Source organism: Carlito syrichta, unplaced genomic scaffold (assembly GCF_000164805.1).
Source record: "Carlito syrichta isolate Samal-C Ts95f unplaced genomic scaffold, Tarsius_syrichta-2.0.1 Scaffold236456, whole genome shotgun sequence".
NCBI lineage: Eukaryota > Metazoa > Chordata > Mammalia > Primates > Tarsiidae > Carlito > Carlito syrichta.
This window is the reverse complement of record NW_007180552.1, coordinates 267,758-293,839: the sequence shown is the minus strand read 5'-3', so window position 1 is coordinate 293,839 and position 26,082 is coordinate 267,758. Positions and strand designations below refer to the sequence as shown.

The following is a 26,082-nucleotide window of genomic DNA, read 5'->3' as shown; positions in this document are numbered from 1 at the left end:
AATCAATGTTCTCACTTTTTCAAATGACAGAGTAGCTTGAGAGCCTACTAACCTTTCCTACCGGTTTTCAGGAGGGCCAGTATCTCTCTGCCTTTTCAAGTGTGGCACATTGAGTTTTTAGTTGAGTTTCTCTTATGGTAACCGTCTGCCTGTGTGAAGAGGTCTGATGGGGTAGACGGATGGCCTGGAGGCTGGGGCCACTGCCTCTGTGTCCATCTCAGAGACACAGAGTGTAGCAAAGAAGCCAGACATTGTTTCAGCAGTTACTTTTGCTTCCTTTGGACATTGTATAAGAAAGTATGTCTGGATATCTTTGGAGGGCAATATCCATGTCTCTGCAGATACTTTATTAATATGGAATGTTAATTAATTGCCACCCCGCTATATTTCCTATGTTAGTGGGTAGCATCAAGAGGAACATATTCACGTCACTTGACTTATAAATGTACTCTGGGCCCTTTGGCTGAATCAGCCTCATCTGTTTGTTTTTTGCCTTTGTTTCTACCTCTTCTAAAAGAGAGTTTTGGACAAGGGTAGCCTGTGGGCTTCTCCAGAGGAGCTGTGGGCTGAAAGGCAGCTCCCATGTGTGTCCTGCCCTTCCTTCCCCTCCTTCCGTATCCGTGGGGCTTAGCTTGGCAGCACCTGGGGGTGATAAGTGCAGATTCTCAGCCCATGGCTATGTTCGTTTTCTGTGGCTTCAAACAACAGAAATCTGTTGTGTCATAGCTCTGGAGGCCAGGACTTCAAAATCAAGGTCCCCGCCGGGCTGTGCTCCCTCTGGAGGCTGTTGAGCGATTCTCTGGAAAATCTGCTCTTGGCTCTTGCATCTTTTTGTGGCTCCTGTCACTCCTCGACTGTCATGCCGATCCCTGCCTCCATGATCTCACTGTCACCTGCTCTTGTCTGTGTCTCTTCTTCTGTTTCTTATACAGAGATTTCTCAGTTAAAAAAAAAATTTGGCAAGGAAGATTCAAATGACTCGGTGCTATTACTAATCCCCATTTTACAGATGAGGAACTCTTGTTGGTGGGGTTAGAGCCCACCCCGTAATCCAGGATGCTCTCATTTCAAGATCCTACGTCTCCGAATACCCTTTGTCCAAATGAGGTCGCGTTCCCACATTCCATGGACTTGAACATGGACATATCTTTTGAGGGGCCAACATTGAGCCCACTATGCCCCTCTCCAGACCTAGGAATCAACATCATGTACCAAAGATTCAAAGTTCCCTGTTATTTTAACTTATGTGCTAACCCACGTGAGGATGTTTCCTGTTCTGTCATGTCTCTCGAGAACAAAAGGTATTAGAATCCTTGCTAAGAGGGTGAGATTGGCAGAAGCTAGACACTGCTGGGGTTGGAGGGGGCAGGAAAGCGACATACGACCACATACTGGATGCTTGGTCTGCCATTGGGGGAGAGAGGGCCAGCTAGAAACCCAAGCTTTGCCTGCATGTAATCTACTTAGGTAGGAAATCCCCATTTGTACCCCCAACCCTAGTAATAGTAATAATAAAATAATAATAATAATAAAAGTCCTTCCTAAGCTCCCTAAATACAGGGAAAAAGCACATCCCTTCAGAGCCTTTGCAATATGTGGAATAACAACACCTAGCACTTACTGAGTGCTTGCTATATGGCAGAGATTATGGTAAGAACTTTCCTGTACTTTCAACCTCTTGATGAGCTTGATGCTATTATTAATACCCACTTCACAGATAGATGAGAAAACTGAGTTTAGTCATATGAAGCATTTTACCAAAGAGTTCTCAATAAGGCATTGGCAGGGAGGACTTAGATCCAGTGGCTGTGCAGCTGGGCTGACATTCTTCACCCAGCCATTCTACCTCCATGAGGATGTCAGGCCCTTGTTGCATTTAGTTATTCTTGGCACACAGCGAACCTTGACGTGAGACAGTCACATGGATGGAGTATATTTTTAAAATAATAAAACTAGTCTGAAAAACATGTAAGATTCTAATGCATTATGCATTTTGACTCTCTCTTTAGTACATAAAGGACGCATCCTGAGCCCTGAGCCCTGACTCCTGACCCCTGGTGACCCATCAGGGCCCCTTTCCCCTTGGTGATGACACCAGTGCCCTTCCTGGGGAAGGAGAGGAGATCGAATGCAAGTGTGTAGGACTGCTGCCTGTGGTGATGCAGGCTGGGCCCTACACAAAGGTGTTTGACTGGAGTGGAGAGTGGGGGCTAAAATTCAGCCTGCGCCCTGCTCACCAAGCCACGTACCCTGGCGTTGGCCATGTCTGCCCCAAGGACCCCTTTAAAATTCGCCCAAAGACACCCTACAGGCCAGCGACAGCCCTGTTCACATGTCCTGAAAACTCTCTGTAGGATAACTGTAGTGGAGGATAACAGAGTATAAATGTGTTTATTGCTGTAACAGTCTTGTCTGGGATTAGCTGTAGTGAAGTTTTATTGTTTGGACACCTTGGCCCAGCCACTGCCTCTCGTAATCCTTCGTGCCCAGCTCAGTTTCTGGCCCAGTGATTGCTCGATGGAGTGGCCTTCCCGCCTGCGTCCCCACAATACTCGTTCTTCTTCCACATGATGAGAAGTAGCATTAAAAGGGAGTTGCTGGATACAGATTTGTGCTTAAATACCCTTGGTGGGAATAATGTAGCCTTTATTCATTACCATGCAGAATGAGGAGTTCAACAGGAAAATGTGATTCGTGCTATTGTGTTTTATGTGAGTGGGGATAGATCCTGGTATTTAAATAAATATACAAAATGTGAAAATCTGACATTCTAGATTCTAGGTAGGTGCTGCTGTATTATTCTCAGACTTTATTTTTTAAATATTTTCCAAGGCAGCAAATACCAAATGATAAACTAAAGTCCAGTGTTATAACAGCAGCAGAACTGGAATCAAAATGAAAAGTGACAGAGACAGCAGAGTGGGGCCGTGAGGGCCGGGGCTATGGAGTTCGACCCCGGCCAGTGTCTTACCTGTCAGCTGCGTGAGACCAGTATGCAGCTCTACCCATCTAAGCCTCAGTTTCTCATTTGTGTCTACCTCTTAAAATTATTGTGGCAGTTAAGTGGAGAAATGCATGCTAAATGCTTAGCAGAGAGCCTGACATACGGGGTGCACCCAATAAATATCTGTGGCTCTTGGCCCACAGCACCCAGGGGTGGCAGGCTTTGGTGAGCATATACACATGTATGGTATTGCCCTCTGGGACTAGGCCTGTTCTGGGGCAGCGGATAGCTGTTGTGACAGGCTTTTTTGTTCTCCCAGGTTGGGTGAATGATAAACAGAACATCTCGACTGATGTGAAGTTATCTGTGCTTTCATTTTGAATCAAGGCTTGGTCAAACTGCTGGGGGCAGGATGGTGTTGCGATTGGCTTCCCACAAAGCTTTTGAAGGTTCCTTTCATCTCAGGCTTTTTTTTTCTTTTTCTCTTAGTTCCCCTGCTACTTTGGCCCTCTTCAACTTCCCCTTTCTTCCAAGTTTATAAGGTGTCTTTGGTTCTTTAACATGCTTTTCATTTGTAAAAATGGATGATTTGTGAAACTGAATTCAGTTCTCATCTCTAACTCTGGATCTCAGAACGGGTTTCTTTGCACTTCTGCCGTATTTAGAGGAGAGATGAGGAACTCCCCAAAGGAGGTAAAGATCAAGCAAGAGTCCGTTAATTAGAAAGTACTTTAAACAGTAAATTGTAGTAGATCTGCTTGCCCTGTGAGTCGGCCCAACTCCCCACCCCCCGACCCCGTCTTACCCTCCCCACCGTGGTACCCCTGAAGGAGACAAGTGTATTTATATGGTCCATCTGTGTGTTTTTTGGGTTTTCTTCTTTGAAAGGTGACACAGCTGGCGAGCTACTTTGAGCCCTTGATCTTAGCCGCAGTTGGTGTGGCCTCCAAGATTCTCGACCATCAACAGCAAATGACGGTGCTGGACCAGACCAAGACACTCGCAGAGTCTGCCTTGCAGATGCTGTATGCAGCCAAAGAAGGTGGCGGAAACCCCAAGGTATGGTCCAGAATGTCAGGGACTTAGGACAACTAAGAAGCCATCATACATTCCTCCTGTATTGTGTCACTCCTGGGGGAAAAAAACACCTCCATTTCTCCTTTGGTGGCAATTGAGTGCCCATTCTAAGGAGGGAAATACTCTTCTGTTGTCTTTCCCTTTAAGGGGAAAATGAAGAAATAGAAATAACTAAGGCATATTGTAAGTTAATTTTTTCCTTGACAGAATGCCTAGATAAACATCCTTAGGGAAGAAAAATGGACGGTGTGGTTATTACAGGAATGAAAACTAATACTTGTTGGATACCTGCTCAATGTTGACACCCGCCTTGCACAAAGGAGAGCTCTGTGGTTTTCCAGTGAATGTCAGTCACTTCTGTTCCTAGTAATTAAGAGACTGTAGTTTGCTATTAAAATCTTCCTTACCAGTTTGCAAGAGGAATATTTCTTCAGCCTGTTGTGTTACCCCACTGCTTTAAGGCGTCAAAGATGACAACAGCCTGTCATGGATGACCTTGCATCACGTTTTGCTTTGAACTTGGGAACTTGGGAAGAGGAAACAACAGATGCAAAGGGGTAGCTGAGGATACCAGAGGATTGGGATATCTTCAGAACATAGCGAGCAGTCTGATGTATCTGGCTCACGCAGAATGTGGGGACAATCAGATGGGAGAATGAATGACTGTATTGGGACAGGTCTCTTGTTCCACGCTGAGAAATTTGGCCTGTGAGCAGTGGAAGCCATGGATGGTCTTAAGAAGGGAAACTACACAACCAATTCATATTTTAGAAACATCACACTGATGGAAGCATGAATAATGTCTTGGACTTATAGTCTCTTTTCCTTTTTTTTTTTTTTTGTTGAGATGGGGACCTCACTGTGTCACCCAAGCTAGTTCAAACTCCTGGGCTCAAGTGATCCTCCCACATCAGATTCCCAAGTAGCTGGAGCTGCAGGTGTGAGCCACAGCACCCGGCTTGGACTTTCATTTTCAATGTTCAGTTTTTCATTCTTGTATCTGGCAATCATTAAGAGCCTCATTCTGAGGGTGCTAAAATAATAAGAGTCAAGTGTCCCCAAGTTGTCCAGAATCTTTTGGAAAAATAAGCCCAGTTGTTGAAGTGCTAGGATAGAACAGGAAGAACAAAGAATGCCATTTTGACTGTGACAGATAACACGATGGTGCCCGAAAGTCAGCCCAGCTCCCCTCGCCCCCTCCCCAAACTGGAGGAGCTGAACTTTCCTTTCTGACTCAGTTCTAGGTTGTCTCTTCTCTGGGCTGTTTCCTGCCACATGTCCCCACCCCTACCTGAGAGGGTTTCAATGTCAGTAAAATAATCCGAGGAAGGAGTTTTCTGGTTTTTCAGACACTAGCACATCTGCTTGGACTGCAGATATGGATTCTAGGTGGAAGGGTTATTGCTCAGAGCTCCTCGTGGAATTTGATTTTGTCCCAAGGAACCTCATGGCATACCCAGCCAGCACTGTGTGCTTCAATAACAGCCGCTGCTTGGAAATAATGTCTAGTATAGTTTTCTGCCCATGTGAAATAGTTTTCAGTGAATGCCAGAAGCATTGGATGATGGAGTAAGACGTGCTTCATGAAGGTCAGAAAGGTAATCACTCCTCTCCCTCACGGTTCTCATGCAACCCACACTCTGTCTGCAAACTCTGACAGGCACTCCCAGAGAACACCTGGGAGGCTACTACATATTTGCTTTTTCAGACCCTTTCCTAAGGGTCTGATGCACAGACTTAATCAACTTGGATGTTGTTCTTTGGGCAGATATTTACTAGGTTTTATTTGCTATGTGTTAGGTATGATCTATTCCTGCTTGCAGAGGAAGTAGAGCTAAAATATTGTTAAATAGTTATGGGTAGCTTTGATTTGGTGAAAAATAGCACCAGTTTTGCGGTGAGACTTAATTGGATTCAAATCCCAGCTCTGCATCTTGCTAACAGATGACTTCATTCTGTGATTCCTTGCATAAGCAATAGGATTAATTATGAATACCTCCCTAGGATGGTTGTGGAGATTAAATGAGATAATGTGTCTGACAGTAGGTGTTTAAAAAAAAAAAGTGGCAGCCCTAGCACCTGGTGTTGATTAACTCGGTGTTTGTCTAGCTATTTGCTGTGTAGCCTCACCCTCCCCAGCTCTCTTCTACACTGTTCCCAGTCCCTGGAGCTCCCTCCCACATTCACCCCTACCCCACGAGCTCCCTTCTGCGCTGACCCTACCCTGTGAGCTCCTGTCTACTGTCATCCCTACCCCATCCAATCCCCTTCTCCAGCATCCTTGATGTTCTCTATAGCTTCTGCCTGTCACATTCCAGCAAAAACACAACCCTGTCCACTACTGGAAAGTTCTAATTATTCATTGTTTCTTCTCCTCCTCTGCTAAAGTTGAAATTCATCCCCCTGCAGCCTTTTCCCATTTTCCATACTCCTGTGATGTCTGCGCCTGCTATCCTGGGCTTTGTAGTTGAAGCGCTGGAGTAAAGAAACAAGGCTCCCTTGGAAGCAGACTTCAGATGTGTGTCCAAAAAAGAACGGACTGTGATTTTCCTCATGTGTGGTGCCATGAGGCGCAGTAACAAGGAACCCCTTCCAGAATCTAAAATAATGACCTCATTGTTGGGCCTACTGACTCCTCTCACCAGATTTCTGTTGGTCGTTTAAACATGCCTTAATTGAGGTCCAGCTGTGTCTTTGGGTGTCTGAAACTGTTGAGCTCAGCTAGCAGGCATATCTGATTTGAGACTAGGCTGTCTAATAAAGATGAGACTCGCCTTTGGAGCTCAGAAGAAAAGGTCTAGATGAGACCTGAAGTAATTGGAGGAGGCTTCACAGAAGAGGTAGACTCTGAGCTGACCTTCTAAGGATCTGTAAAACTTAAACACGAGAAGTGAAGGAGAGCAGGTCTTCTAGGGAATTCATCAGTATGGGTGGACGGGAAAGTAATTCACTTCTGGGATAGCCAAGAGCTAGGATATGTTTTTATAGATTTCAGTGACCTGGTACAGTGCAAGTGTCCTTTAAATTTCCCATGGAGTTCAAAGAGCAGTGTTGTGATTAACCAAATATGCTTTTGATGCTTTCCTAAGCCCACTCAAGGGAGCAGATCCTTGGCAAGTGACGCTCACCTCTCCCCTAAAACGTGTCCTTAGTTTTAACATGAATATATATAGTGACTGGCATTTTTGTATCTCTAGCGGTCATCTTGTTCTGAGACTTAGAGAAATACATCCTTTCCATTTCACCTTCTGTATGAATGAGAATGTATTTGTACAAGATGTTCCTTCTGGGTGGTATGTGCAGTGAATATCTATCACCTTTCAGACATCTATTATCAAAATAAAGCAATCTGCACATTTTGTGTTTTACCCTCTCTGTGCCATGAAATCAACTATCAACCTAAATTCCCATTTTACTCCATTCATCCTGAATAGAAAGATCTATGCATCCTGCCAGTTACCTCAAAGGTAACCATTCATGGTCAACATATTTTACATCTCATCAGATGTCATGTTTGAAGACCTCTTTTTGCTTTCCACAGCTTTTCAATTCAGACAGAGCCAGTTTCTATGGTTCACATAGCCTCTGGGAATTCTCTCGTGTTTAGAAAATCACTCAAAAGAGTTGTCATTTACCATTTTCCACTGGCTTCCTTATCTTCTCATCTACCAAAGAAAAGATGCAATACCTTGGCCCTTGGAAGTGGTGGCCCAGGACACCATAGCCACTGCATAGACCCAGCATGTTGGTACAGCGCAATTCTGATACTACCTGGCGATGGGTCGGATTCCTCAAGATGAGGACACAGTCCCCTACTTGTCTACCCTTGAGGACACAGTCCCCTACTTGTCTACCCTTCGTATAAATGATAAGTTTCCTGCACCCATGTCATCTCATCAGAATTTCACTGCACAGTGTTGTTAACGATTAGCCCCATTCACTCAGAAGGAGGCCAAGTCCAGGGCCACTTACCTAGGTGGCAGTCGAACCAAAGCTAGAACCCAGTTAGGCAGATCCCACACCTTGGCTCTTTCTCCAACTGTTGCCATCACTTGAGGTGTCTTCCATTGAACCCAGCACAGCCATTGTTTCATTTTTCATTCATTCATTTACCCAGCTCCTATTCTGTGCTTGACACATGTGTGAAACACCTGCTCCGAGCTACTAAGGAATGCGTGAATACTCAGGGCTGTGCCTGCAGAACCTCCATCCTTGGAGCACTTTCCTCGTTTGTTCCTCCAACCTCATGGCAATATAATTTGTGGCATCATTTCGAAACCTTTCAGGCCTTCCACAGATGTATTTCTTGTGTGTATACCTATATTTTCATCATCCAGTCTTATCTGTAGAAAGGGAATTCCTAGTGTGTTGGGCAACTTTCAAGGGAAGTGTATTTGTTATGAGCACATTTTTCCTTTATATTGTTATATGTATCAACTTGTATATTTAGGAACCTGTGGCACCAACAGTTTTATATGTTTCCACAGTAACATATAAAATTAGTCATGTCATAAGACACTGTTTGATATTACAGTTTTATTTTCCAATTGTAAAAAGGGATCTTTTTCTTATTATCTTTCTAATTTTATTTACTCTGCAAACAATGGATGCACATAAACAAGGAAAGGGAAGATACAGGATACATTGCTGTACTCTCTCATGGGGATAATGGTTTTATGTTTCGCTTTTTAAGGCTATTCTTAAAAGAAATGAAGTGATTCTTAAAGGACTGAACGCCACTTTCTTCTGCTCATGGAAGTGTTTCATGATCCCCTTTTCAGGCACAGCACACCCACGACGCCATCACCGAGGCCGCCCAGCTGATGAAAGAAGCCGTGGATGACATCATGGTGACGCTGAACGAAGCAGCCAGTGAAGTGGGGCTGGTGGGGGGCATGGTGGACGCCATCGCAGAGGCCATGGGCAAGGTGGGCGTGCCTCCCGGGATCCTCCTTGACTCGATCTCCTCCCTCTTCTCCCTCAGACGTGGGCCTTGCATGCCTTTCTCTAAGCAGCTGGCTGGCCGTGAAGGCTGCTGCCAACAAGCCTCTTCTTTTCTTGAAGGGTCTGGTTAATGCATGGATGTCCAGTCATATAGCCCACATATACATTCATTTTTTAGTATGTAGTACATTACTTTTGTAAACCAGTCGCACCCTTCCTTCCAGTTTTACACGGGGAAAAAAGATGGCGGCCAAGACAATATCATAGTTGTCCTCACTGGTGAAATGAAAATAATTCTTTCATTCCCCTGTCTACTTCCTGGGGTTGTTGTGGAGAATGAACTCCACAATGAAATAAAGAAGTGATTCCCAAGTGCCACTTTCTGGAATGGCTACTTTGGAATCATAGAGCTTTAAGAATGTAATACCAAGGCTCCACCCTCACCTGCTCAATTGGAATCTCTGTTTGTCCTTTTAAAATCTCCCCCATGGTTCTGGTGTCTAGCCAAGTGCAGAAACCACTGACACGGTGTACATGAAAGCCCTTGGCGAACTCCTGCAGGCTACTGACACAGAAGGCAACACGGGTACCACCTTCTCATTTACTGCCCATCAATTGAGTTGGGTCAGTAGGGACATGTGACTGGAGGCGATTCCAACACCCTATCTCCTGCTCTCTGTCAAGGAAACTAGTCAAGTCAGTTTGCGATTCATTAGAATGAACATTCAGCAGCATCTAATTGCCATCCTGTGATAGAATTTGAGGCATCATCAGTATTTTGAAAAGTCCATTGTCAGCTCGTGAATATATTAATATGGTTTTTCAGGATAATAAGCAGTCTTTAATTGCTAATTTAGAGAAAACCGGTTGTTCATATCTTCATAATAAAAGATACACTGAAACCATAATTAGAATAATTATCCTTAAGCATTGTGCAGGCATTGTCAGACTGATCAAGTAACAAGTCCAAGCTGGAATGCCGCATCTTCCTGTAAAGACTCCAGGCTCCACTTTGTCAAAGTATTCGTTAATTTCTGCCCTGGGTTCCTCATGCTTCAAATGTGGACAGTTTGGCAGAAAATGAGTGAAACTTCTCTCTTCCTCAAGGACCTTGGATAAGTCTCAGTGGATTTGTTTGGTTTTCAGGACCTCAGAACACCAGAGCTCTGGAAGTAAGCTCCCTGTCCTTGTTCTCTACCAAGGACATTCGATCATAGAGACCAGTGTTTCCTGGTACAAATTAGAAATGTCAGTGATAGCCTTTTTCTTGGAAGAAGGAATTTTTCAAAATCATTCTAATGTGAGGGAAACATTCCATAAATCCCTAGAAAATAAAAGTCAGATCCCAAAATCTTTTTTCTTTTTTGTTTTTGGTAGCTCAGAGCCTGCCGCACTGTGATGGGCCATGAATCAGGAGAGCAGATCCGGCACCACCTGCTGTCAGTAGTTTAGCAGATGCTCTCTCAGCCAAGGACCCGCTCGGTTCTCCTAGAAGGGCTGGGAAATAAGTCTGTCATTACCTGAGAGCAGTTATTAGGAAACGCTCTTCTGAAAGGATAGAACTGGGGTTTCATCGGTACCCCTAAACTCTTATCTACCCCAGACTGACATCCAGGGTACCACACACCACCTTTTCCCTAGCCTGTCATTGGCAACTTCATATTGAGTGGCATTTCAGGTCCTTTGGGCCCCCATGCAACGTGACGCTGAAAAGCTAGCATTTTCTCGGAGTTTCGTTAATTTGGTTAGAACACTGAGATACCATTAGAATCGTTATCCAAAATTCTCAAAGGAAGTGAGCAGCAGAAAAATGTGAGCGTACCCAAAGTTGATTGCAACTTGGATGCGATTCGTGACACGTTGGGGGCTTGTGCCATGGAGGTTCTCTTTGAGATTCTCTCTCTCTGTCTTAGCACTAGAAGGTTTGGGAATTGATAGGTAAGGATGAAGTAATCTGCTTTCTGGGTGAGCTCAGACAGGTCACTCAAGCTTTCTGAACCCTGGCTTTCTTATGTTATAGTGGGATCTTACGGGATTTGGTGATGAATATCTTTTCTTTGTTGGTTTTGTTTTTGTTTTCTTTTTGGCCAAGAAAGAAAACTATAAAGAAACAAAACAAACAAAACCCCTGCTATCTACATCACTGCTGTTTTATAAAAAGAAAAAAAAAGGGGTCATGTTGGCACCACAATAAAAAGAGGAGGCTATAATGTCAGAATAAAGGAATGTTCTTTCAACTAAATCAAGTTGAAATCCTAAAAAACTCACTAGTTTGTTCTTGCTCTTCCCACTGGTTAAAGGTTCTTCATGGTGCCTGGTGGCTACTGGCTAAGAGCTCCGAGCTGCCCCCAGCAGCCTGGCATGTTGGCACTAACACCACATCTCACATGAAAACTCCTGACTGGGTGCAGTGGGCCCATGCCTGTAATCCCAGGACATTGGGAGGCCGAGGTGGGAGGATTGTTTGAGCTCAGGAGTTTGAGGCCAGCCTGGGCAACATAGTGAGACCTTGTCTCTATCAAAAAAAAAAAACCCACCAAAAAATTAGCTGGGTGTGGTAGCTTGAGCCCAGGAGGTCAAGGCTGCAGTGAGCTGTGATTGTGCCACTGTACTCTAGTCTGGGCAACAAAGTGAGACCCCCCCCAATCATTCGTCAATAAATACATACATATGTAAGAAAACTCCTAACATGTGGCCTGACACTTAGAAGACGCCCAGACCATCTATGCCAAGTGAATGAGTCCACATCTGGTAAGCAGTGCCCTGTGCTGTAAAGGGGATACTTGGCAGCATCTAGCTGCCTGGTAAGCAAAGCTCAAAAGTGTTGATAGGTGAAAATTACGTCCCAAGCTGGGCAACCATATCATGTGTAAGCTACAGTGATATGTTCCTTTCACCCACAGTATAACTTGTGCCTGCTTATGATATGTAGCTCTTATTGAAGGCTCTGACATCTAATCTGACATATGAGCTCTTGTCCCCTGGTCTCTTCCCTGACTCCAAATCATACGATATGGAACTGCCAGAGAGATTCTTCTCAAATATGTCATTGCCTACCCCAGATCCCACCACCTTCATCATGATTTCAAGGGTCTCCATAAAACAGATCCAGCTTCATTCTCACTGCTCTCGGCATCCCCCTTCTGTTCAGGTCAGGCTGACTTCTGTAGGCTTGTACTTCCTTTTTTCATTTGCGTTCGCCTTGTCTCCCCAGCTGGAATAACTTTCAGCAGCCTGTGGTGACAGTAACAATGGTGGTGGTGGTGGTGGTGGTGGTGGTGGTGGTGGTGGTGATGCCGGGTTGCCTTTTTCTTATCCTAGTCGTCCTTATCATCATCATCTTCCTCTTCATTATCACAGTCTTCACCTCCTCTTCCTCTGTAGTTCTTGACCAGGTATAGCTTTGAGTTTTACTGTAGCCATGGGATGGTTGGAAGTTAGCGGTGAAGGACTTGAGTCCTGTTCAGAAGCCCTGCAACCAGGTCTTGGATACAAGTCTTCTGAACCAGGATGTCCCCAGCTCTTCAAGGGACCCAGTTCTCCATCTTCACTCTTCCACCTCATCATGGGCTTACCCTGCTCTTAGCCCCATCTGTACTTCGAGTCAGATGAGCAGCAACATATTCCCAGTGCCTCCAGTTCCTCTGTTCTCTGACTTAGCTCATAAGTAAGGGACCCAGGGTGTAGACACCCATGGGCTATACTATTCCTAGGGAGGTGCTTCCTGATGGAGAGTCTGCCTTCTCTCCCACCTCGTCTCCCTGCACTTTATACTTCCCTAGACATGTCCGGCTCACTCCACCTCCATGTGTTTGGAAGCTGTTCCCTTTTCCTGGGACACCTTCCCCACCTTTTATATGTGGCGTGCTCCTCCTCACCTGCTAAGACTTGGCTGAAGCATCATTCCTCTGGAAGTCCTCCAGCTCCTCTCATGGCAGAGGGCTTCTCCTTGCTGATGTGTCCCGAATGTCTCATGAGCACTTCTGCTGAAGCCCTTGTCGCGGAAGTTGGGTAATTCTGTTGACTCTAGGCCAGAGACTCTCTGAGGGCCTTTCTGGTTTTCATAGTTTATAGTTCTAGTTAATGCAGTCCACACTTGACCAGGCTTCTTATGACTTTTGTGTTCTTTCTCTCTCCTCTGTAGTTGGATGAAGGCACTCCTCCAGAACCAAAGGGAACATTTGTCGACTACCAGACGACTGTGGTTAAATACTCCAAAGCCATTGCGGTAACAGCTCAGGAAATGGTAAGAGGAGAAAGAGCCGCCCTCCCCACCATTGGTTGCCCTTTTGTCCACCACCACCACCAAGTCTCCAAATTTTGGAGAGAGAGACCAGTCCACGTCTCTAGTCCCTCCTGGGCTCCAGCTTCTGTCCTTTATCTGTGGTCCTTCTGGCTGCCTGTGTCCCTGAAGCCCCGGTGTGCTAGAGTCCTCATTTCATGAGAAAGCTACAAGAGAGAATTCAAGATTACTAAGACTTGGGCATGAGGACAGGGGAGCAAAGGAAGGAGAGAAAATGAGAGAACGATGAAAATGAGAAGGAATTTGAAGTTAAGGAGAAAGAGGGGGAACGTCCTATTCGCTGCTCAAAGCATGTGAGGTGTTTTTCTAGATTAAAAGTGCAGTACAAGAAAAGGTATCCTGGGATAGAACAAAACAGAGATTGAGATTGTCTGACAGGATCCAATCATAACACTTGCATAATAAGGTATTGCTTGCCTTTCAGGCAAAATGAGACATCATGGCTATGTGTAAAAAAAAAAAAAAAAAAAAAAAAAATTCTGACGATAAGAGGCAAATCACTTTTGGTGGGTTTTTTGGTTTTTTCTAAAATGTGACACAGACCTGTATATATGGATCCTCAGTTATAAATGGCATTAAGAGACAGTGAATACTGTCTTGATAAAGTAAACAGCTATACAAAAGATGACAAGCGGTGTCCTCAAAGAATTCATGGCAGTATGTAAAAAAAGTTTCTTTCAACTTTGGAAGGCTCAGAGGCCACAGAATCAAATTTCGGAAGATGCCTCTTTGACCCTTGCCGGCTAAGCCTGGATTTGAGAAAGCAAGCCGCCGTTGAGGCTGGAGGGGCCAGAATGAACCTCCATGTGGTTCATGTGCCCCAGGCCTCTCTGAATGGGTTTGTCATGTAATCATGTGTCCACTAGAGGTTGAGCTTGGACTACAAAGGCTTCTCCAGCTGCTGCCACTCGTTCATGGACATTCCGTGATCGTGCCAGGCTTCTTGTTTTTAAGAATTTGGGCTGGAGAACCATACCCACCCCATTGTCTCATGAACAGCTGGAACCGAGTCCAGGCTCGTCCTTCTTGGGAGAGCTTGAGACAGGTCATGGGTCTGACCCAGTAGCCCTTCGGGCTGATGCTTGATAAATAGGAGGCACCACACAGTGATAGGAAAGACGTTTTTGGTGACCTTGTAATGTTTCTGGAGTCTCTCCTGGGCCAGGTTCTGGGCTGGCCTGTCTTGACCCTTGGTGTCCATGACCCTGAGAAGCCCAGACACAGTGGGAGAGAGGCCCCATCACCCCATCGGGCCGCCCCAGGGTCGCTTGCACCTGTCGGTCCACACAACGGAGCAGCGTCTGGCACTACTTTGCTCTCTCAGGGCTCAACCTGCATTCTTTGGAGCCCACACTTCGGCCTGAAACCTGTGACATTTCCCTGTCCACATGCCTTGAACTTTCCTTTCCTGCCTCTGTGGATATGAAGTCATTTAAAGGGGCTTTTAAAAAGTCCTCTAAAACCAAGGTCTTAAAGGCCACGAAGTAAGAGACAAGCATTGTTCCTCAGAGAGAGACGAGGGCAGGAGGGAAGCCCCTTGACAAGGGACAGGACACCTTTCTGGGCAGCAGGTTAAAACTGCTGTTGTGAGAACGAAGAGGTATTTTTGTCCAGAGGAAGTTTGTCCCAAACTAGAAACTAGCATGCAAGCTAGGTAAGGTAATTGAGATAGTCATTGGGCTACCTTATACTCAACTAAATTTGTGGCTGAAATCTTGTCATTCTTTGGCACAAAGTGAATACAAAGCTGTATTCTCTATGAGTTTCTTTCTCCAAAATATTGGCTTATCCATCAATTCTCATTCACGATTTCCTTGACAGCCCTGTCCTCATGCCCTCTCTTGTCCGGGTGGGACCTGCTTCTGGGTACCCAGAGACTAGACCAGCCCCCCCACAGAAGCCTGTGCCCCAGGGGTGAGCAGTGTACAGGGCTTGTGCCCTCTGGTGGCTTCTTGGGGAAATGCCTCTGGCGACCGCCCAGGGCAGGGCTGGCCAGAGACTGCCATGCTCCCGCCCCAGAAGGTGGATGCTGAGGACCCGGCTCCATGGTGCACGGCCTGAACACCGAGCATGTGCCCATCTGGCCCAGCCAGAGTCTGTGGCCTGAGAGGGACCCTGTGGGGTCAGTTGTGTGAGATGTAGCATGGGCTTCGCTTGAACCGCCCTCTCCAGCGTCCAGCCCCAAATGCAAGTCCTGGCCTTCACCCCAGCAGGAGCTTAAAAGCAAATGAAACCCTTTGGCTTCCAGTGATATTAACACATGGTTCTCATGCTTTTCTCTCTGTGTGTATGTGTGTGTGTGTATTGCTTATTTTCTTTTTCCAGATGACTAAGTCGGTTACTAACCCGGAGGAGCTGGGAGGACTGGCTTCACAAATGACCAGTGACTATGGGCACCTGGCTCTCCAGGGCCAGATGGCAGCAGCCACGGCGGAACCAGAGGAGGTCTGCCACCTTAAGGCCCCTGTTTTAAGAAGCAAGCACGCCCTGATGCCCACCCCCAGGGTTTCTTCATAGCTTAGCTCCACTCTAGAAGACCCCAGCCCAGCAGTCAAAACCAGGTTTAGTTCCCAATACTGCACAGAACAGGTCCAGACTTGGTAACCCCAGGCTGTGCTCAAGGCTCACTGCCCTTTCTGAAGTAGACTGGCCAGGAGCTGGGCTGCCTGGGGAGTGGCCTTCAGCAGAAGGATTCTGTTTACAGTGTTCCCCTGCCAGGACCCCTAACCCCAGGTTGCCACCTCTTCTGTGCCCAAGCCAGGGGCTGCCATCTCCTTCTCACTCCCTACTCCACTTAGCACAGCCCCCTCAATTATTTCCATGTTTTCCAAAGGTTCACAGTAGTGTTAGAAGAACCAGATATGGAATGTAGCTGGCCCCTTCTTGAGAAAGGGCTGCTTTCATGGAACAGAGTCTTGCCTGAACGTTCTTGGTGGCTTTCTAAGAACTGGCCCAGATCCCTGCCCCCGTGTCTTCTGTGGACTCCTCTCACATTACTTGCCTGCCTTCTCTGAACTAGCTGTCTTTAGTGGCCCATGTAGACTTGGCCTCAGAAAGCCCGCACCCATGAGAGTCTTAGAGTCTTACAGTAGCAAAAATTTGGTCCCAAAGGCCACTTTCTAAGAGCTTCCATCTCTGATACCACTAAGAACGTGAGTGTTCCACTGGGAAGCACACAGGTTGGGTGGAGCTCTAGGGGGGCTCGTGGCACCTGCCTCAGTGTGGACACTCAGAAAGAGTCCTGGGCTCCGGGGAACTGCATGGCTTCATAGAGAAAGCAAGCTCAGTTTGAAATAAAACATAACGGAGTGGATTGCAGGGACATTGGAAAGAAAAGGTGACTACATTCTGTGAAATTCAGCAAGGTGTTTATTGAGCATAAACCCTGTTCAAGACCTTCCTAAATGAACTGGACTGTCAAGGCAAAAGGTTGTAACTGGTCTGCTCTATTTGCAGTGGCAGTCACTGTCCCCAAGTTACTCAGTGCTGCTCTTTCTCCTGGGAAGCAGGTCTAAGTGTGTCTTAACAGAGACTCTCAGTGATGCTACAGAAATGAGGACCCAAAACATCACTTTCTAACGTGTGCTGTATCAGTAACACTGCATGTAAACAGGAATATCACATATATATGTACTTGCATACATATATATCTAGCATGAGATTACTTGAGTTTCTAACATTGCCTGCACTTTGAGATGTCAGAATAATTGAATATTTATGCTGCAGCATGAATAATTCTACTTGCAGTGAGTCTGTTAAGTCACTACCAAGAAAGAACATGTGTAATAGACCCAAATCAGGATCCTGCTGATGCTTCATACAGGCCCATAATTTTTTTTTAGAAAAAGAGACTCCCTGTTTTAGTGGGATCATCTAGACTTATAATTCATTTGATTAGCCTGTAATTTTGAATTTCAGCCACAAATGTAAGGGAACTTATGTTCCAGTAAGGAAAAGTTTGCTGGGATGAAAGGCAGAAATGTTTGGCTTTGAGGGAGTATTCAAAGCAAGTAGAGGCTGCAATTGAAAGGGAGCTTTGGATCTCTGTCCACAGAAACCGTTAAAAATGGAATCTACCCCCATCTGCCTTGGTTAGTCCAATGCTGACCTGCCCGAGTTACCTGGGGGGCCCTTTCCACATCTGAATTCTTCTGCGCTACCCACCCCATGTATGAATCAAGCAGGGTTGTTTTACTACAACACAGACCCCTGAAGAAGTCTATAAAATCATGCCAGAGCATCCCGGAAAGAAAATGCATTGCTAAAAGCACAGCAGCGAGTCACTTTGGTATCGAGATGTGTTTGTAGCAGCTGACATTTTCGTTACAGCTTCCTCCTTCATCATTACAGTCTGAGATGTATTTTTTACTCCAGACACAAGAGCAGTATGACCTGGAATGAAAAGGGGCCAAGAGAATATAAAATTACCAGGGGCTTGCTAAGGAAAATTCTTCATATTTGCCAGACAGATATTTGGGGAGAAAACTGAGACAGTTAGGAGATCCCTTAAGCAATGCTGTTCTTTATTCCAAGATCGTGGAATTATTTGTTTACCCACGAGGACCCTCCCATCACAGCACTGAAAATATTTATATCCAGGGCAGATAAGCTGCTCCCTTCACTGTAGTGCTGCAGCTTGCTGTGCAGAGTCAGCATTTTGGTCTTTTCCAGAATGTGACAATTACAGGAAAAGTCATAGCTCTGCCTTCAAACATCAAGCAGTAACTTTAATCTGCTTGTTTTTCCATGGAAAATCCAAACTTTTGTTAACATGACTGTGAAAACTTCTTTATTCAGAAAAGTCAAAATCCTCTGACAACTTTGCAATTTAAGGTCAGTTTCCCCTTAAAAAGAAGAAGAAGAAGAAAGAACTTAAGATCTTGTCAGCCACAACTCTTAAATGTAAATCCTGGGGAAAAGATTCAGAGGCTCCAGCTTCGTCTCTGAGGAAAACTTGTAGTAACCCCTTGTAACACTGGATGCCTTAAAAGAAAGCTGGCAGAAACATTTCAAGCGCCTGTGGCAAGAACCACAGCCCTTCCCTCCAAATGAGATGGATGTCCTCTCTAGAATTTTCTGAAACTTTCCACTCTGAGGCACACTCTCTGGACATAGCCAAGTGATGTCCTGCTGCTGTTGGACACACTTTATTTTCTCTTTTCATGTTTTCATCTATCTTTGTCAGATCTGTTCTTGCCTTTTCAACTTTCACAAGCTATCCTGGGTAAATTATATTATACTTGGCTTCAGATGTAATTGCTTTTAAGGCCTGAGAAAAATTGGTACTTTTTTTTTTTCTTAAGGAAAGACGTTCAGACCCCCTCCAACTGAAATCAGATCCAAAATTTCATAAAGACCAGCCTTTTAATTTCCCTCAAGGCACAAAACCAGGAGATGATTTTCTCCGTTTTACTTTTATTTGAGCAAGAAGGGGGAATTGAGGGTTTTTCTTAAGGCTCAAGTAACGCTTTACTGGAGTTGCCGATTAAAAACCCCCAAGTTTTATGTCTTTGAGCAACATTCTTTCATAATAAACACTGGCAGTTAATGGGATCAGTCTGTGGGCTAGTCATATTTACTGTGTTTAGTGTTGCTTTGAGAAGCTTAATGTTTTAAAATCCCTTATCTGTTTGAATCCAATCTCAAAAAGTGCATTCTCTTCCTAGAATGTTCCTCCAGTAGAACAAAATGTCCTCCAAACTTGCCAGTAGATGGTGTTGGTTCCGCGGTTCTCTTTCATTTCAGTGCCCTAGCTCTCCTGCGTGCCCCGCAAAAGTCAGAGTTGTTATGTATCCAGTCCTTACCACACACCAGGTGCTCTGATTTCTGCTGTCCTATTTCCCCTCACAACGGCAGTAGGTGGGAGGAGAATCATTTGCTCATCCCCGTTTCACAGATAAATAAACTGAGGCTCAGGGAGCTTAGTTAAAACCACATAAGTACAGTTGTTAGTGTGGAAGCCCCTTTAAATAACGTTTTGGAATAAGTGAGCGTTTCAAGTAAGTGAATACGTTAACAAGTGTGTGGCGCAACCAGGATTCAAACCCAGGTTCATTGAGCATCACAGCCCTGGCTGAGTCTCCGAAATCAGTCTGCTCTTCCTCCAACAGTAAGCATTCACATGGCATGTTCCACTTTTTGAGATGTTTTTACCATATCCCTTCATCCCTGTGAAGTGAACAGGGCAGGCTCTTTCCTGTGTCACAGGAGTGGGAACACAGGCCTCTGGAGGCTGATGGGCTCACCTGAGGAGTCTGTTGACCCAGAGAGGACAGAACTGGAAGCAAAATCCCTGGTCCTTCCCGCTGCTCCTGTGGGTGAAAAGTTAAGAGCCCACCCCTCCCCTTCTGTTCAGCCCCCCCATTCGTGAACACCAGTGAGGGGAGCCCATGTCAGCCTGTCCTTGGGAATGCTACACCCCTCCCACATGTTGTCCAAAAAGGACTGTGCGGCCAAGCCTCCAAGGGACCTCCAGGCACCTAGAAGACAATTGTGTGAGCTGGCACAGTCCCAGCCGCCGGGGCAAAGCCCTGGGTTGGCAGAGAATGCCCAGGGCCTTAGCAGCTGCCGCCTCCCTTGGCTTCAGCCCTCTGCCTTCTGCTGCTGGTCTTCCTTGTAGCCTCCTACCTGGAATTCGAGACCTGCCGGCCACGGGCCAGCTCTGCCGTGACATGTACAGGGTCCCTCACTGTATGTGTCATGTGACTTCCAAGAAGCGGGCTGAGCAGTGGGCGTTGAGGTGTGGCTTTATGGCCCTGCTTCTGGGGGGTATTGAGGCAGTGTCTTCTCACTGGTCGTGTCTTCCTGTAGGTGTCAGGTTTGAGACCATTGAGAGCGGGCCCTCCTCCCTCTACCCCCGGGGATGTGGGAGGCACTTGTGTGTCCCAGTGCCCCGCATTCTGCAAGGAGAGAGCCCAGGCGTGGCTCCGTGCGGGAGCAGGCGAGACACGCTAGGGACACTGAGAGCCAGGCCTTTCCTAGTGCTGCGCCCGCTTCTTCAGAGCTCCGCCCCTTGGAGGAGAATGTCAGGTTCTGTGCACGTTGGCTTCAGGTCTCACTTTGCCAACTTCATCGAACTCTCTTGAAAACCATCAGGAAATCCAGCCCTGGTCCTGCCCTCCTTTCAGTCTTTCACTCATGTGGCAGCAGAAGGGACCCTGTGAACGGGGCCTAGGCGGAACAGTGACCCGCTGGGGGCTGCTGGGCTGCTGCTGCATCACCCCTGCCGGCTGCGGCTGAGAACCGGGAGGAAGCTGCTCTATGTACATGTCACACGCATAACAGGGTTTTCTCACCTCTGTGCCACCGAAGCGAAGTACGGGGGGGAAAAAGCCAAAAATAATTTGGCAGCTGAGGCCGTCCCTGCCTTTATCACCTCATCTGTAAAAGTTGGTTCGGCTCACTCAGTCCCATTGTTAACTTTCTATTGAGCCAAGGATATCGATTTTGATCAAGCATGGTGGCTTATGCCTGTAATCCAGCATTTTGGGAGGCCGTAGTGGGAGGATAGCTTGAGCCTAGGAGTTCGAGACCAGCCTCAGCAGCATAGGATGACCTCATCCCTACAACAATTCAAAAGTGAATAAATAAAAAGCATATAAATTTTCTCTTATACAGGAAGAGCATGCTAATGACATGTTACCTCTATCCATTTTGCACATTGAGGTTCCACAGGAGATTTTATTTGAGGGAGAGAAAGTGTTCTGCTGCTAAGTAGAAGAACCAAAGAAATTAGAAAACCACTGATCTACTGGATAGAGCTCTGTGCCCAGGATTAAAGACCCAGATTCTTGTCTAGCTTTGCCAGGGACCAACTGTGTGATGTCGGGCAAATCACATCACTTCTCTGGGCCTCAGTCTCTTTATCTGTAAGATGGAGAGGTTGAACTGGTAAGGCCTTTTTTTACTTTGAAGTTCTGTCGATGTTTCCCCCTCTTCCTCTCCTGCCTTTTCCAGCAGCCACTTACTCGTTCAGAGATCTGCAATCATCGTTGACTTCAGAGCCCTTACCTGTAGATGAGCTCTGACCCTTGAATACTTAGGGTTAAACTAAATGGATCTGGAAAGCTTCAAGAGCCAGGTTGAGTTTATAACTTCAGGGAGGCATCCCCCTGCTTTGGCTTGACCTTTTAAAACCAACAAACATGTCTAGCACGCAGATGTGTTTAAATGGCTTTATGGTTGTGTGGACTGAATTGGAGTGCTTGGCCCCTCCTCCATGGCAGCTTTATTGCTGCACCAATCCAGACCTGTCGGCAGAGCTGCCGTGTTCAATCCAGGGGTGCTGCCCGTGTTGCCTCCTACATGGAGGCGGTCAGCAAGACAGTCTTGCCTGATTGTGAGGCTCTTGGCAGCACCCAGTGTACAATATAGAAGACACCCAAAAGAGCAGAAGCTCAGCTTTGTGGATCACGAGAATTTTCTACTAAACGGATTTCAAAGTTCTTTGGGCCTTAAGAGTTGTCAAGGGGAAGAGCTCTTTTTCCCCCTAAAAGTCGTTTCAAAAATAACAGAACACTTGCAGCCCCACCCCCTTTCTCCAATGTTACCATTCTTTAATCTCTGACTAATGAGAAGACCTCAGAAGATAGCATCCAGGGGGCTACAGTCTCACAGGTTTTATTCACAGTACCTGAGATCTTTTAGCAACTACTCTCAGTGGCTGCTGGAAGGATAAGCGGCAGCTTCTGTTTTTGATTCTTGAAAATAACACTGACTCATGCTTCGAGTTTTGTTTTGGCTTAGTTTTAGTTGCTTACCTGGGCCAGAGGGCAGATTATTTATGGCAGCTGTATTGATCAGACCAAAATGAAAATTCATATGAAGCAGGACTGGAGGAATGCAAACATAGGGGGAAGCGGGGGTGAATGTATTGCACCTTGGAGGAGACAGCTGGCGGCTTGTCACAGTGGAGAAGGGAGCTCATTTGGCTTCTCTTAGGCTAAGTACCTTTTATAATCACACAACCTGGGGGTCATTGAGAGTATGTGTGCCTGCGGAGCTTTTAAGCCCTAAAAATGTGCCTTTTAAAGGAAACCTCAAGCCTGGAAAGGAAGCCTGGGTACAGTGCGGCCACTCTCACCAGAGGGTACCGCTGAGGAAGGGGGTGTTCTGGTTAGTGTACATACCAATTTTGCAGGAATCTGAACACTCTAAAATATGCTTAATGCTGAGACTACGTTTTGAACTTCCAATTATTCTCTAGGGCTGTTGTGAGGAAGAAATGAAGTAAAATGTATTACCTGCTTAGGAGAGGCCTTGACACACAACAGGGGCTCAATAAATGCTTGTTGAATGAATACAGGATTACCCCCACGGAATTCATCTGATTACCATTTTTATCGGGTGGCTCAAGAGGCAGATAAGCTATAAACCAGAAAAGGTAACGAGTATCAGGGCGGTATTATACTAGGACCGCAAGATACAGGCTTGCTTAATGGAGACTGTGGGCATTTTACAGCCTCTAAAAAGAGAAGCAGAATCAACCAAATTCCATACTTCACCAAACACGGACTCCTAATGGGAGTGGAATTTTCCTAGCCAGGCTCCCATAGGACATAGGAGAAATTTTCCACGTAGGGAAGGCCTCGACGGCAGGCCCGTCACGCTTCTCCTTCCCCATCCCGGGCTTGCCTCTGCAGATCGGGTTCCAGATTCGCACTCGTGTGCAGGACCTGGGCCACGGCTGTATCTTCCTGGTGCAGAAAGCGGGGGCCCTCCAGGTGTGCCCCACAGACAGCTACACCAAGAGGGAGCTGATCGAGTGTGCCCGTGCTGTCACAGAGAAGGTAAGGAGGAGCCCTGGGGTCAGATGGAGCCAGGGAACTGCACCGGCCCTCAGTGAGTCGCCTGATCAGGAACAAAAGCAGGAATCAACCCAGCTGCCTCATCCTGGTCCTCCCTACCCCCAGATTCTCCCAGGGATGGGGCGCGTCGGGGAGCTGGGGTGACCCGCGGGCCATGAGAACTTGAGGACCTGAGAGGGACGGCCCTGAAGGTCAGGCCCTGGTGCAGCCCCTCCCTTGGAGGGCTCTCCTGTGGACAGACGATATCTCAGTCCCCTCAGGAGCTGCTGGCGGGGGGGAGGCCTGGAGCTGGGGCCCCTCCCCACAACCCCTTTGACACTTCATGTCCCCTGGTCTTCCTTCTCAGGGAGGCCTCCTAGGTGCTGAGGGCTGAGTCAGAGGACTGAAAGTTCCTCTCACGTGATCTCTTTATTTACAGATGGGACAGTGGAGAGAGGGAGGATTAGGCGACTTGGCCTTTTGTGGAGAAGTACGAACTTGCACTACGTTTTTCTGACTCTAGAGACAGTTGTTTGTAGAGAGAATCATATAGGGTAGGGAACCAGGCTCTAGGATCTGAGTTAAGTCACTTCACCTTCCCGCATCTCAGTTTCCCCATCTATATAATGATGATACAAACACATAATACCTGGCTCATAGAATTGTGAAGATTAAGCAAGGTGATGTCTGTAAAAGTGTTTGGCGCAGTGCCAGATGCATATTTAAACCCCGAGTAAATACTAGCTACTGCTCTCTCTAAGCTTTTCTCCAAAACTCTCTTTTTCCAGGTGGCTTTCCCCAGTTAGCCATGCCCTCCTCTGAACGTCCCTTCGTTCCCAAGTAGCTCTTTTATTTGTCACTTTGCTTTTGTCTCCGAATCATTTTCCAGGTCAGCTCTTGTGCAGGCTGCTTGAGACACAGGATGAAGTGTCTGTGTTTGGCCACTTCCCTGTCCCTTCACTCGAGTTTGCAGGACACAGAGCCCTATCTTGCTTAAAAACCTGGCAGCTGGACTTAAGGATGGGCAGGGGGGAGCCTTTCCCTGGAAGCAGCTGCTACAGAGACTGCTCTGTCTGAGGCCCTGCACAGAAGCCAAGCCACAGTCTGGCCATCTCCCCCAGCCCACAGGACCGTCCGCCCTCCCAGGACTTCACAGCACGAGGGAATACATCTCTCAGCTGAGGAAGACGTTTTCCCTTCTTTCAAAGCCTTTCCTTGTTCGTGAACTGACTCCGGCCAAGTTCTCCCATACACAGCCTTGTAGCGGGAGCACAAGGGAGGGAAGAGTTGGATCCACTCTGCTTAATATTTACCAAGCAACATGGTCTTCCTGGGCTGGCCCCGGTCATGCTAGCTCTCATCTAGAGGAGGACCAAAGGGTGGTTCTTAGCAACAGGACTTTGCGACGGTTTCTTGCGACGTGTCCCTGCCCTCTCCTCTCTGCCTGGCGTGCCTTGTGTCTCTCTTCCCTTTCTTGGTGGTGTGTGTAGCGTGTAGCCCCACACACAACTGTGAGTCCTTGGCTTGTCTGCCTTTGTGTTCACAGCCCCTAGTGACTAGTAGGTGTTCAATAAATACCTGCTGACTCGCACCCTTTTTGCAGAGGGTAGGACTCTTCTTCTTTCACTCTGGCTAAAAACATCTCGCCCACCAGCACCCCCTCCACTTCCGTACACTCAGACTTCCAGTTCTACTTATCCTGGCCTTTGTCATTCAACCTCTGGATGGGAGCCGTCTCCAAAAAACGGATACCTCATTCCCAGACCAGTTCTGTGCCCGTCTGACTCGTCTTTCTTGGTGGGACCTAGTGACATTTAAAGGAGGATCAGGCACATGAGGAAGAGAAGCAGCTCATTATTGGCTGATCCTGGAATGGGGTGGGTACTTAGGAAACAGGCCCTGTGGCCTCCCACCAGCATCTGCTGAGATCTGAGCAGCACAGGGGAGAAAGCATGTCTCAAACCCAGTGCCTCTCCTTGGTGCTGTAGCCCCTGCCCTGGTTAATATATGCAAAACATTTTCAGGGCCTTCTCTGGGTCCGTTGTGCTGAAGGATGGCAAGTGTGTGCATGCAGAGATTAATTCAAGGGCTCCGGGCCTCAAAGAGCCTCCAACTGCTAGCCAGACATGTGTTGGGTACCGTGGAGCCTGCTGAGGGCAAGAGCAATGAACTGTGGCATCCTGGCAGGGAGGTGGAGCTGGCTTTCTAGAACAGGAGAGAGGGAGAAGCATCTGGGGTTCGAGAGACTTTGAGCTGCATCTTTTAGAGTGAGTAGGTCAGTGGCTGGGGAAGACCTAGACTGCTGAGGGGGGTGTGTCCAGGGAATGAGGAGCTGGCCAGCATGGTGAGAGGCAGGTGAGGCTGGCAGGCGCTCAGGAAGGGATCTCAGCTCCTCTCCAAAGCCAGGGGAAACTGTAAGCAGGACTGTGCTGTAATCAGGCTTATTGGAGGAAAGTGTCTCTAGGAACAGGGAGAGTGAGCTGGAGGAGTGAGCGGTGAGGTGATGACACAGGGTTTCCGACATGGGAGACACTGGGGTGAGCCCCTTGACCAACCAGTTGCACCCTCAGGGCACTAGAATTATTATGGGGTGGTGGATGATGGCTCACGGGAGTGTCAGGAGTGCTGAGGTCACATGCACAGGCCCCTCTGGACCCCAGCCCCCTGAGCTGCACTCTGAGGCCCTTCCAACAGTGAAGGCACAATGGATGTTGGCATTCCTACCGAAAATCCTGATAAAGAGGATGGAATGGCCACACAGGAGTCTCCCCCGCCCCTCTCTGTGGTTTCAGAAGCAATAGTGATCAAGTAAATAGCAGCGTCCACCCTCTACTGAGCACTCACTACGTGCCAGATGCCTTGCCAGACGCTTTACGGACATTTTTTTCCCTATTTAATCCTCCCAACAACCCTGCTAGACAAGAAGTAACAACCCCATTTTATAGATGAGGAAGCCAAGGTTTAGAGAGGTGAAGCGAGGTCTTATGGCCTATAAAGGTAAGGCTGGTACTGAGACTCAGGCTGTTGAC

General features: G+C 47.0%; 1 protein-coding gene across 1 annotated transcript in view; it reads left to right on the top strand.

Moving 5' to 3' along the window:
• Positions 1 to 26,082, top strand: part of LOC103253539 (talin-2-like) — an 81,105-nt gene that overhangs the window by 5,508 nt on the left and 49,515 nt on the right. Inside the window, exons 5-9 of the mRNA XM_021709474.1 lie at positions 3,833 to 4,003; positions 8,803 to 8,949; positions 13,110 to 13,211; positions 15,594 to 15,713; positions 22,910 to 23,056. Coding sequence (XP_021565149.1) covers positions 3,833 to 4,003; positions 8,803 to 8,949; positions 13,110 to 13,211; positions 15,594 to 15,713; positions 22,910 to 23,056 — 687 coding nt within the window. The remainder of the gene's footprint in view (positions 1 to 3,832; positions 4,004 to 8,802; positions 8,950 to 13,109; positions 13,212 to 15,593; positions 15,714 to 22,909; positions 23,057 to 26,082) is intronic.